Source organism: Choloepus didactylus, chromosome 6 (assembly GCF_015220235.1).
Source record: "Choloepus didactylus isolate mChoDid1 chromosome 6, mChoDid1.pri, whole genome shotgun sequence".
NCBI lineage: Eukaryota > Metazoa > Chordata > Mammalia > Pilosa > Megalonychidae > Choloepus > Choloepus didactylus.
The window spans coordinates 75,582,274-75,594,678 of NC_051312.1; the positions used below are offsets into that span (position 1 = coordinate 75,582,274).

The window sequence follows — 12,405 nt, forward strand, 5'->3', positions numbered from 1 at the left end:
TGTGAGTGACATTTTGAAGAGGAGCTACAGCCAAGAGGGACACTTTGAAGAAAGCACAGGAGCTGCAGATGAGAGACAGTTTGAAAACAGCCGTTGAAAGCATACTCTTGCTCCGGAGAAGCTAAGAGAGGACAAATGCCCCAAGTACAACTAAGAGTGACATTTTGGAGGAACTGCAGCCTAGAGAGGAACGTCCTGGGAGAAAGCCATTTTGAAGCTAGAACTTTGGAGCAGATGCCAGCCACGTGCCTTCCCAGCTAACAGAGGTGTTCTGGACACCATTGGCCATCCTCCAGTGAAGGTACCTGATTGCTGATGTGTTACCTTGGACACTTATGGCCTTAAGACTATAACTGTGTAACCAAATAAACCCCCTTTTATAAAAGCCAATTCATCTCTGGTGTTTTGCATTCTGGAGCATTAGCAAACTAAAACAAATACCCAGCACAAAGGTATTCAATAATTATCATTCACTTCATCAACAGCATAGAATAATGCCCTCCAGAAGCTCCTCTCAAATGTCTGGGAGGCCAATTACTATTTAGCAGATGGTTCATGGGACATGCCATCCACTGAGTGCTCAAAAAATTAGTGCTTTGTTATTTCAAAAGAACCAACCAAACAAAGCACAAATAAAGAAAATAATAAATGAAGTTCAGTATTGAGCCAGATAGAGGACATGTACCTCCTAACTAATGGAAAGAAGATCCTTTTCACAAATAAAATATATATGTGACATATTTATTAAGTACCTGTCATGTGCCATGGACCAATCCAGGCACTAGAGCTACAGTGGCAGCCAGTCCTCATGGAAGTTACATTCTTATGCAGGAGGCAGACAATAAAGAGACAAATACGAATGTAATAGGTCAGACGGTGGTCAGTGCTATGAGGAAATATTAGTGGGATATAAGCATAGAGAGTGATTGAGGGGCAGGGGTGCTGCTTTAGATAGGGTCAGGAAAGGCATCCTGACATGGCCATATTTTCAGCAGAGACCTATGTGAATCTGGGGAGGAGTGCCCCAGCAGAAGGGACCACACACACGCAAAGGCCCTGAGACAGCCAGTGAGTGTGGCTCCAGAGAAATAAGCCAGGAAGTGATGGGCAATGTGGTCATAAAGGCAGACAGAGACCAGATCACACTTGACATTGCTGGTGAGGACTTTAGATTTCACCCCAGCTCAGATGGGAAGCCACTGAGGAGTTTTGGAAAGAAGAGGGACATGAATTGATTTATAGTTTAAAAAATTTTAAGGACTATTCTGCTGCTCAGTGGAAGCCAATAAGATGATGCTGTATTAATCTTGAAGACACCAGGTGAATCCAGAGAGGCATGTGTGAGACTGACTGACATAATGAAAAGCACAAAACTCAAAATAGGCAAAATAAGGACATGAGTGAATGAGAACGCTACTATCTTTTGTAGAGAAGACTCAACATGCTTTTTTTTTTCATCCCTATTGTATCAAGATCTAACTTTATATAGTGCTTACTATGTGTCAATCACCTTTCTAAGCACCTTGCATGTGTTATTAAGGGAGGTATGATAAGGATAACAGTTTTAGATACAAGGAAGTCCAACCACAGATCATGCAATTAAGTTGTAGAGCCAGGATTTGCATTGGGGAGTTGGGCTCCAGCCATTCCTCACTACCAATTGACAAAGAACCAATCTGCAAAGAATACCTAGGAATGTCTTAGACCATCTCTCTACAAAAAACTCTCCCACCTGCTCCAGGCAGAGAATTTCAGAAAGATCTTCCAGAAGGAACATGCCAGGATGGAGGGCTCCAGAAATGGAAAGAGAAGGAAGTACCATATGCTTGAAAGGGCAGAAGGATGGGTTTCCCAGCTTCCAAATAACTCACACTCACAAGGGCGCCTCCCTCCAGACACATCTCAGAAACTCACCTGCAGACCCTGGGCCCAGGCAAGGCCTTAAGGAACCACCACACAGTTTCTCAGGCAGAGGGGCTTTTTGCCAGAGGCTCTGTCATTTTAGGAGTGCCAGTGTGGAGAAATTAGGAAGCAGTGACCCCACACAGGCGAAGGTGTCTTGTTCATCCCTCACAACCATCCTTTAGAGCTCTGTGCTCTGCCAGAAGCTCTGTCAGAGCCTCCTACCCTCTCCTTGGCTGGAGCAGAAGTAATCAGAAGTGCTGAGGACCCAAGGTTATCTGTGCCTCTCTTCTCAAAACACATGAACGCCTGGGAGCTTTCAGATCAGGCTCTCAAAAAGGATGACTACCGAATCCACTTTCTTGACTATTTCCTCTCAATAAGGTTTCAGAGACCCTAATCTAGAACAGGACACCCTAATCAGTGGAACCTCTGGGAAGCAGGACTTTAGTCTTGGCTCCTGAGAAATTAAGAACCTAACAGATAACAGGTAGAGCACATTACAAAAAGAAGCTTTGAGACAGAAAACTTCCCCCATCCCTGAATCAAACACCCAGAACCCTCAGGGAGCCAAATGTTATCATTGCTGGATGAAATGAAAAGCAAAGGCCTGAGAAGAGGCAGAGGCAGGTCCCCCACATGCAATTCCTGGGCTCTAGCCTCACTGGGCCCAAGACTCTCCTCCTTCATCTCCTCCAGTTATAGCTCCACACAATGAGAACCAAAGTCCCAAAGAAGCACACCTCATCAGCGAATCAAGTCACTGAACTGCATCTGCTAAGGCAGCAAAGACTACCTGGGGCCTTACGGAAAGATTTTCAACAAATCTGTTGTAAACAGTAGGGGTTGTCAGTCACCCCCATCAAGGAATCTAATCAGCCAGAGTAGCCCACTGGCAGTGCATTCCAATCCACCAAAACTTTGCTGGATCTTTTCTAGGGAATGTCCATAACTGGCTAATGCAAACATTAAACCAAATAGTTGTAAGATAAAAACAACCATGTGGCACAAAGAACATTCTAATCATTAGGTGAATCAGTACAAAATGGCCTCCTGCCTCCCAAGCATGCTGGAGGCTAGCTGGTGAATTGAGCTGACACCTGCATTAGGTGGCAAAGTCTGCTAGATTTTGAGTTTCAGCTCAACTATAATAAGCTATGATATATTCTGAAAAGTTTACAATATCACCCATCTCATTGCAAACAAACTGCCTTGCAGCCAGGATCCAAGCAAGTTAAACAGATGCTAACATATAGTACATCCATGCGGTCTCACCAGAGGCCTAAACTATCATACCAGGTAACAAAGAGCTCTACAAGTTCATACTCGTAAAAAAAAGAGATGGCATGCACAACAATAAGAAATGTCTAACAGTGGGCTTCACTCTATGCCAAGAAAAAAAAAAAGTAAAATAAGAGAAAACAGTTTTTCCAATGTGGAGAACAAGACATCAGCCACTGGGATTCCAAAGTTCTGCCCATACCTGCAATGATCCCATCCATTTGCTCCAGAGCAGCTTCCAGGGCGTGACTAGCATCAGAAGCCATGACTCCTTTTGCCTGCCAAGTCCCCTCCTCTTACTGAAAATTCAAATACAAAACAAAGAAAAAATTAGAGTTCCAGATTATGCACATAAGACCACAAAGCCCTTACATTCCATCATGGCGCAATACACTTTCTAAAGCATCTTGATAGCCAGTGCCCAAGTATGCGGTTTCTGCTGACTCTACGGCCTCTGACCCCCAGCATGAGTGCTCTTTTCCATGAATCTTTAGCACACAATCCACATTCCCTTCTGTTACCAAAAAAAAAAAAAAAAAATCTGGGTTCTCAGCGTCACCTGTAGCAGTAAGATAGTAACTGCCACACCTCACCATGATCACAGTCCCAGGCTCCGGAAGCTGCAAGCACCACCGAGGGGAGGCTCCTCTGAGCATCCGAGAAAAGCAGCACTGGTGACAAGGACTCTACTCAAGACTGCACTGCACTGCAGCAGCATGGATGAAGACAGTCCCAGCCAGTCCTTAGCTGTCTGCACTTGGCCCACACTTGCAACACCTTGCTTAGGTGGATGTGATTCAGGCTGAGAGGCCTCAACGGCCACTTCCACCCCTTCAAATGGGCTGAGGTGCCCAGCCTAGAAAGAGCCCTGTCCAAGGAACCAGGAGCATCATATCTTACCGTCTCAGTTCCACTCTACCTGGCACCATTCAAGGTGCAGAATTCCATCTTCTCAGGGCTTAAGAAGATCTCAAAGGATACACAGTCCAGCCACTCCCCTACTGCTAAATCTCCTCTCTAAGATCCCTATCTATAGGAATGGGGAACTGCCTCCCAACCGGGGCAACTGGTTTCATCTCTGGACAACTCTGCCCCTTAGAATGGTCTTTAAGTTCAACGTCTGCCTGTAGCCTCCTCTCACTTTCCTTACTTCCCACCCTCTCCCTTGGTGACCGAGAGGGACTTACAAAGAATCTAATTCCTCTTCCACATTACAAGTTTTACAAGAAGAGAACAAAGCATTTATAATCCTAAAAAGAGACTTGGCTCACTTCCCTAAACTGGAGGCAGAAGTAGTCATTTGTTTATTCCTTCAGCAAAACCTACACATGTGCCTAAAGGGCCTTAGGACGTAGAGAATAGAGGAATGGTTCCCACACCCAAATATCACGCCGTGTCTGAAATGGAAGGCTCTAAGGGTCTCTGCTTATTGTTCCTGAGAACACAGACCTTTGCAGAGAAGTGAAGAAGGTGAGCAATATATACCACAGAGGAGTGGCTTTGGAGACAGTGTGAATAAGGATTACAGAACCTCACAGAACCTCGGTGGATCATACCATACAGTAGCAGTTAAACTCACAGGCTCTAGAGTCAGCCTGGTTGAATCCAGCTTTGCCAGTTACTATGTGATCTTTGAGCCTCAGTTTCCTCATCTGTAAAATGCACCTAATTCACAGAGTTGATATCATGACCAAAGGGGTAATTAATATTTCATAAAGAGTGCTTCATACATTGCCCTGCATGTAGTAAGTGCTCAAAAGATGTTGCTATTTTTGTTTGTTTGTTTGTTTTCCAAGTGAGGAGATAATCTCAGAGTATAGTAAAAAACATATTTGTGCCAAGACAGCTCACTGGATGATGTGGTTTAAACTAAAACCGGGAGGATTCAGGGAGGAAGAGCCTGGTTCCTTTGGAGGAAGCAGGCCTGGCATGGAAAGATAAGCAGCTCTATGTGAGGGGTGGGCAGGGGTAACAGATGCACAGATGCAAAGGCCAAGAAAGATTCAGCCCCAGGGATCCAAATATCACTGCATGGTCAACTCAGAGGGAATGAGAATGGGAGCTCATGGAGGGGTTGGAGAGCTCAATGGCACCTCAGGGTCCTGGCAGGAGTCAGGCAAGGCCAAAACAAGGGATGGAGCTGCTTGGAGGGGAGGAGAACAGCCCAGATAGCTTCAGAGCAAATGCAGTGTGGAAATCTCGAGGTCTGAACAGAAGCAAGCTTGGGTCAGGATAAAAGAGGAAGTAACAGGAAAAGGAATGACAGTAGAATTAGGGCTGATAACCAGCAGATTCATACCTGTTCAGCTATAGAAGATATTAAAAGTTTAAATACTTCCTTCCAAAGGCTTCCCATTGCTCTTAGAAAAAATCTAAACTCCTTATATATTGTGATCTATGAAATAGGCGCTACAGGATCTGGTCTGGACAACCTCTTGTTGCTCTCCCCACTGCTCCTTAGGCTTCAGTGCACTGGTCTTATATGCTCCCTTTTGGCCTCTGCACATTTACACCTGCTGTTCCCTCTGCCTGGAGCTCCCTTCCCCAGCTTGCTGCGTGGCTGATCTGTCTTCATCCTTTAGGTCTCAGCTCCAAAATCATCTTCTCAGAGGCCTTCCTGCCTGCTCCCTCTAAAACAGCCCCTTTGAAGCATAGCAATTCCAAAGTATCTTGTCCACCTAGTTTCTTCCTTGCTAACTGGCAACCTTCTCCATGAAGGCAGGAGTTCACCCCTTATTCACCCCTATGTCCCCAGTGCCTAGCAGAGTATCTGGCACACTGAACTTCATGAGTCCAGACTTCTAATAAATGCATCGATCCATGCAGCCAGTCTTCCCCAAATCCCTGCTGTGTGTGGTCCCTGTGCTGGCACAGTCCCTGCCCCCAAGAACCACACAGTCTAGGGGAGATGACAGAAGTATAAACAATTATGACACCGTGTAAGGTGGATTAGGATAATGGCAGATATGCAGTTTCCAGGAGGACTTGGGTCCTGAAGGATCAGTGGGAACTTTCTGAGGAGGGAGAGGTGGCTATTCCAGGCATAGCGGACAGTACATTAGAGGCAGGGAAGCTTGTAAGGGCAGGATGTAGGCTGGCAAAGGTCAGAATGGTTGGCAAGATTATACAGGTACAGCCAGCTTCTGAAGATGAGTCAAAACCTTTCACAGAATTCACATAAACATGACAAAGGCAACTAACATGAGGAGCTTAGGAATCACACCCACTACATCAGGGGTCTGGACACCAATGCATAACAAAGTGGCCTCGGATGCAAACACAACAATTAAAAAAAACAACAACTCATATTTCAACCGACTGGGGCCTTTGCTAAGCTCTGACTGGCCCCATGGACCTTACTTACACAGTAAAAGGCAGACGAGCAGTTAGAAGGTACCAAGCTCAGTGGGCTCAGCTTATGACCCCTTGCAAGAGAAGAGCCATAAAAGGGGACCCATGGGCCCTCTGCCCAGTGATGACTTTCTACTTGGCAAACAGCAAATTGGGTGGACCCGTGGGAGCTGGCTTGAAGTGAAACATGAGTCAAAAGGTGTATCACAGTTAAAACCCAGGAGCCTGGGCTGGTAAGATTCGGAGGGTTCCCAGTCAGGGCAACCTGCTTTGGGCAGAGCTGATGAGGTCTGAGGTGACAGCATGACCTCCAGTAAGCAGGGGTGGCTGTGATGTGTCCATGGTGTGGGGTGTGGTGAAGAGCAGTTTTCCTGCTCTTAGTACACTTGGAATATTAACATAGCCCTGCATTTGCTCCTGATGAGCATGCAGGCTTCTGAGACCAAGATGTTGGTTCACCCCTAGCCATCAAGATAAGGCAGGATGTTGTTTAAGAACAGGTGCAGCCCAGTCATCATTCCCTCCACCAAGGTGCCTCTCTCTACCTTGCCATCTGCCTATCTGTGGGAGTCCCAGCCGAGGCTCCTGCCAATACAGGACTTCACCATCTCCTTTTCACCACCAGTGGGGAAAAATGACCCAGTGGCTCTAAAGCCAGCCAACGAGGAAGGAATGACTGTCTGATCAAAGATGTCTCAGCGACTTGAACTGCACCACACAAAAGCCAGTCTGGCACCTCCAGTTTGATTAGGGTACAGAATCTGTATGTGTTCTAAAACTGAGAAAATGGCTCACAATCAGCCATCCTTCATTTGGTGCACCGAGGCAAGCAGTGACTTAGATACTATATTAACTATCATGTTCAGCAAAGCAGAATCAAAACTAGGCAGGAACTGCTGATTAAGATAAGTCTTGAGCAAGTAAACTTTATGTCACCCATGTAGAATTGCAAGCTTTCATTTCATTTTATAAACTGCTTTTCTCTCAGTAAAAGTGGTTACAGGTGGAATTTTTGTTTTCTTCCTCTGTGATGGAGGAAGAAACTAGAACAGATCTAGGAGCTCCCTACCCTTGCTCCTCCAGGGTCTCCTGGGCCTAGGAACAGCTGAGTCGGAGCTGGGACCTGCCTCCTCAGTAGCTGCGTCCAGACAGGGGTCGGCATCCTACGTCAAAGACAAGGCCTGGGGAAGGAACCCCATCTTCCCCTAGCCAGGAACCTATCACCAAGCTTGGGTCTGTCCCCTACTTTCCATACCTGTGCCAGTTTGAGTGTATTGTGTCCCCCAAATGCCATTATCTTTGTAGTCTTGTGTGGGGCAGAAGTTTTGGTGTTGGTTAGATTTGCTTGGAGTGTGCCCCACCCAGCTGTGGGAGATAATTTTGATGAGATGTTCCCATGGAGGCATGGCCCCACCCATTCCGGGTGGGCCTTGATCCGTGGAGCTACATAAATGAGCTGACTCGGGTGGGGGGGGGAGGAAAGAGAGTGCAGCTGGGAGTGATGTTTTGAAGAGAAGCAAGCTTGCTAGAAAGAAACGTCCTGGGAGAAAGCTGTTTTGAGGCCGGAGCTTTGGAGCAGATGCCAGCTGCCTTCCTAGCTAGCAGAGGTTTTCGGGACTCCATTGGCCATCCTCCGGTGAAAGTACCCGATTGCTGAGGTGTTACCTTGGATGCTTTGTGGCCTTAAGACTGTAACTGTGTAGTGAAATAAACCCCCGTTTTATAAAAGCCTATCCATCTCTGGTGTTTTGCATTCTGCAGCATGAGCAAACTAGAACAATACCTAAATGGCCAATAGGTGACAAAGAGGCCTTTTCCCCATAATTTACAAGGTTATTTTAAGAAATACCTCCTGTATTCCCAAAGCTTAGCAGAGAGCTGCTTTTTTCTCTGTAACAGTGGAGCAAGAAGCCATTTGCACCAAAATAATAATAATAATAAAGATGACATAAAGGAAGGAAATCTGATAGCAGTGCTTAAATTCTCAACGATATCCCACATCATTAACAGTTTTACTTTTTTTTTTAATAATTAAATTTGGTTTTATTGAGATATATTCACATACCATACAATCATCCATGGTATACAATCAACTGTTCATAGTACCATCATATAGATGCGCATTCATCACCCCAATCTATTTTTGAACATTTTCCTTACACCAGAAAGAATAAGAATAAAACATAAAAGTAAAAAAGAACACCCAAATCATCCCTCCCAACCCACCCTATTTTTCATTTAGTTTTAATCCCCATTTTTCTACTCATCCATCCATACACTGGATAAAGGGAGTGTGATCCACAGGGTTTTCACAATCACACTCTCACCCCTTGTAAGCTAAATTGCTGCACAATTGTCTTCAAGAGTCAAGGCTACTGGGTTGGATTTTGATAGTTTCAGGTATTTACTTCTAGCTATTCCAATATGTTAAAACCTAAAAAGGGTTATCTATATAGCAGTTAAGAATGTCCACCAGAATGACCTCTCGACTCTATTTGAAATCTCTCAGCCACTGAAACTTTATTTTGTTTCATTTCACATCCCCCTTTTGGTCAAGAAGATGTTCTCAATCCCATGATGCTGGGTCCAGATTCATCCCCAGGAGTCATATCCCATGTTGCTAGGGAGATTTACACCCCTGGGAGTCAGGTCCCACGTAGAGGAAAGGGCAGTGAGTTCACCTGCTGAGTTGGCTTAGCCAGAGAGAGAGAGCCACATCTGAGCAACAAAAAGGCACTCAGGGGGAGACTCTTAGGCACAATTATAAGCAGGTTTAGACTCTCCTTTGCAATAAGCATCATAAGGGCAATCCCCAAGATAGAAGGCTCAGCATACCAAACCGTCAGTCCTCAATGTTTCTGAGAACATCAGCAACAGCTTTACTTTTAAAAAGATGAAGAAGAATAGGTAGTCTTGAGTTAAAAGCTGGACTCTGCTACATAATGGGTTTGGTTCCTTAGGCAAGTTATTTAACCTCTCTGAGCCTCAGCTGTCTCATCTATAAACTCAGCATAAAACCAATCTATTGTTATGGGGGAAAGTAAACAAGACAGACCTCAGGGAAATATAGCACATTGAAACCATATATCTAATTAAGCCATCTACTAAACAACACGGGAATTTATTTCGGAAGACATAAACCTATAGAGACCTGGAGAATGTGATAGGAAACAAAAAGGAGATTCCAGGGTAACAATTATGCACAAACATAAAAGGGCAGCCATGTCCGAGTACATCATGGGTGAGATTTTTTTCCAGTAACATGAAATTGACAGAACATCTTGAGAGATTTATATCACTGGTGAAAAATTTGATTGATAAGAAAACAGAAAACCAAGCAAACAGCAAAAGAACTATAGGGAAACTGAAAAGTTGTGCAATAAAAAAAAAGTAATCCTAGCCCTTATAATGAAATGCCATATACTGATCTGATATCATTGGCAGAATGGGGGAATGGAAAAGTGATGTGAGTTGTAGGCGAAGTTTGGAAAGAAGCCTAAATCTTGACTTATGGTGGGAACCCATAAGTCAAGATAAGGCAAACTTAAGAAAAAAAATCAAGTAGCAGAACAAGCATGTTCTTAGAGACACAGATAAAAACACTAAGAGAAGAGAAAATGGCTGCATCTGAGGAAAGGCAGTGGCAGTGGGTAGGCGGGGGCATGGCCATTTTTCTTAAACCATATGCAATTATTTGACTCTAAATTGTGTAGATATATAGCCGTGATAAAAATAATCAAAAAGAGTAAAAGAAATGTGTTGGTGTGCCTGGTATATAGTCGACATTCAGTTAATGTGAGCTCTTTTCTCCTCTCTAGATTCCACATATGCAGCATGTATCTTAGCTACTTATTGAGGGTTTATCCACCATCTCAATCCTCACACATCAGGGAGCAGTTCTTCTTCCCCTTCTACAGGTGAGCTGACCCACACCCTTCTTCCTCCCACTCTTCCACTTTCCCTCTGGGACAGGAAGCCACTGGAGGGTGTGAGCACAGCGGTAACATGATCTGACTTACCTTTTCAAAGGATTTCTTTGGCTGCTGCTTGGAAAACAGTCTGGGGGTGGGGGTGGGGGTGGGGTGGGGTGGGGTCGGGGAGGGGTAGGGAGTGGTAAACGCAGGAAAACCAGGCAGGAGATGAAGGCGGCTTGGACCAGAATGAGAATGGTAGACGTTCTGATTCTTGATATCCGTTGATGGTAAAGCCAATAAGATTTACTGATAGATTGGACGTGAGCATGGGAGACAGAGAAGCATCCAGCACGATGACAAGGGTTTAGCCACAGGAAGGACATGGAGGACTGCAGGAGCAACAGCTTGGGTTGTGTGGGGATGAAATCAAAAGGTTGGTTTTGGAAATACTCAGTTTAATATGCCTAAGGACGCCTAGGAAGACATGCTGAGCAGGCATTTGGAAACATGAGTCTGATGTTGAGAGAGAGGTCTGGGCTGGAGGTATAAAAACAGGAGCTGTCTACCCAAAGATGGTATTTAAAACAACAGCATAAGGTGATTTAAGAAGTGATGTAGATAAAGAAGAGGCCCCAGAACTTTCCGGAACACCTCAACATGCAGCCCTCAGGGAAAAGAAGAACTTGGGAGGGTAAGAAAAAGCAGTCAGGAAGACCGAGAGAGTGGTGTCTCAGAAGCCAAATGAGGAGTTTCAGGATGGAAGACGTGATCATAGATGCCAAATGCTGCTGAGTAAGCCAAGAGAACGCCTTCTACCCAGACTTGCTGGAGTGATCTCATCTGCTCCCACGGCCTCACCTGTCCTCATCATCCCAATGACTGCAACAGCCTCCTAACTAGTTGCTCTGCCTCCCTGCAGAACCTCCCCATTCACCCTGAACTGAAGATGTATCTAACCCAGCTGTTCTCAGTCCCTGGTGTTTATCAGAATCACCTGGAGAGCTAATCAAGCGACCCAGCCTTGTTCAATCAGGAGAGGGCCTGGGCCTTGGTATATTGGCCTAGCTCCCCAGGTGACTCTGATACTGACCAAAGTTTGAAAACCAGTGATTGTATGCAAATGCAGCATTCCCTCTTGGAAAGTCTCAGGGAGCAGCCACCCATAGGATAGAATTCATGGCCTTTTATCATATGACCCCAGCCTACATGGCTGCAATGGTAACTTCCATCATACCCCTTGGCAAACCTCTGCACCGTCCCAACCAAATGGCTTATCTAGTTGACTGATCCTAATTGTTAGTTAACTAACTCCACCTGTTAGTTTCCAGCTTTTATGCCCAGGCCAACAGCTGCCCCTGCTAAACTCTCATCTGGGCTTCAAGCCTACTCCTCCAGGAAACCATGCTCCATCCTGCCCACCTAGATGTGACCTCCCCATCTCTTTGGTTTTGCAGGAAAATGATAAAGGTAATTTGTGCATAGCCACCTCCCCTGAGGGCATCCCCCATTCTGTGGGCCCTAAAGAAACTTTTATAAGTTTACTGATAAAATGAAACTATTCATTCTCTGTGGGAAATTTAAGACTGGCCAGCCCCCTCAGCCCATCCAGCAGGCCCTCCCGTGCCTCTTCCCACATCTAACACCCACCTCCCTCTGCAGTATCCCCACACTAGGCAGGCCCCAATAGCTCGTCTCCCCCAAACTGCTCCCCATCCCACTTCAGTGATTCACCATAACTGCCACAGTCACCAAACCAGAAACCTGGAAGTCATCATGGGTCTTCCCCTCTCTCTCACATCCAGTCGGTCACCAGTTCCAGGAAAGTCTCCTTCAACCCTTTTCAGATCGGTCCCCACATCCTCACCCACATTGGCACAGCCCTGCTTCAGGCCCCATCATCTCCAATCTGAATGACTGCAATCACTTCCTAGCTGGTTTCCCTGCCTCCAGCCTCACC

At 45.5% G+C, this 12,405-nt stretch overlaps 1 protein-coding gene across 4 annotated transcripts in view; it reads right to left on the reverse strand.

Moving 5' to 3' along the window:
* Positions 1-12,405, reverse strand: part of PPFIBP2 (PPFIA binding protein 2) — a 162,119-nt gene that overhangs the window by 120,852 nt on the left and 28,862 nt on the right. For all 4 annotated transcript variants that reach the window (XM_037840140.1, XM_037840138.1, XM_037840137.1 and 1 more), the window contains exon 2: positions 3,386-3,482. In XM_037840140.1, coding sequence (XP_037696068.1) covers positions 3,386-3,449 — 64 coding nt within the window. In that variant the 5' untranslated portion in view covers positions 3,450-3,482. The remainder of the gene's footprint in view (positions 1-3,385; positions 3,483-12,405) is intronic.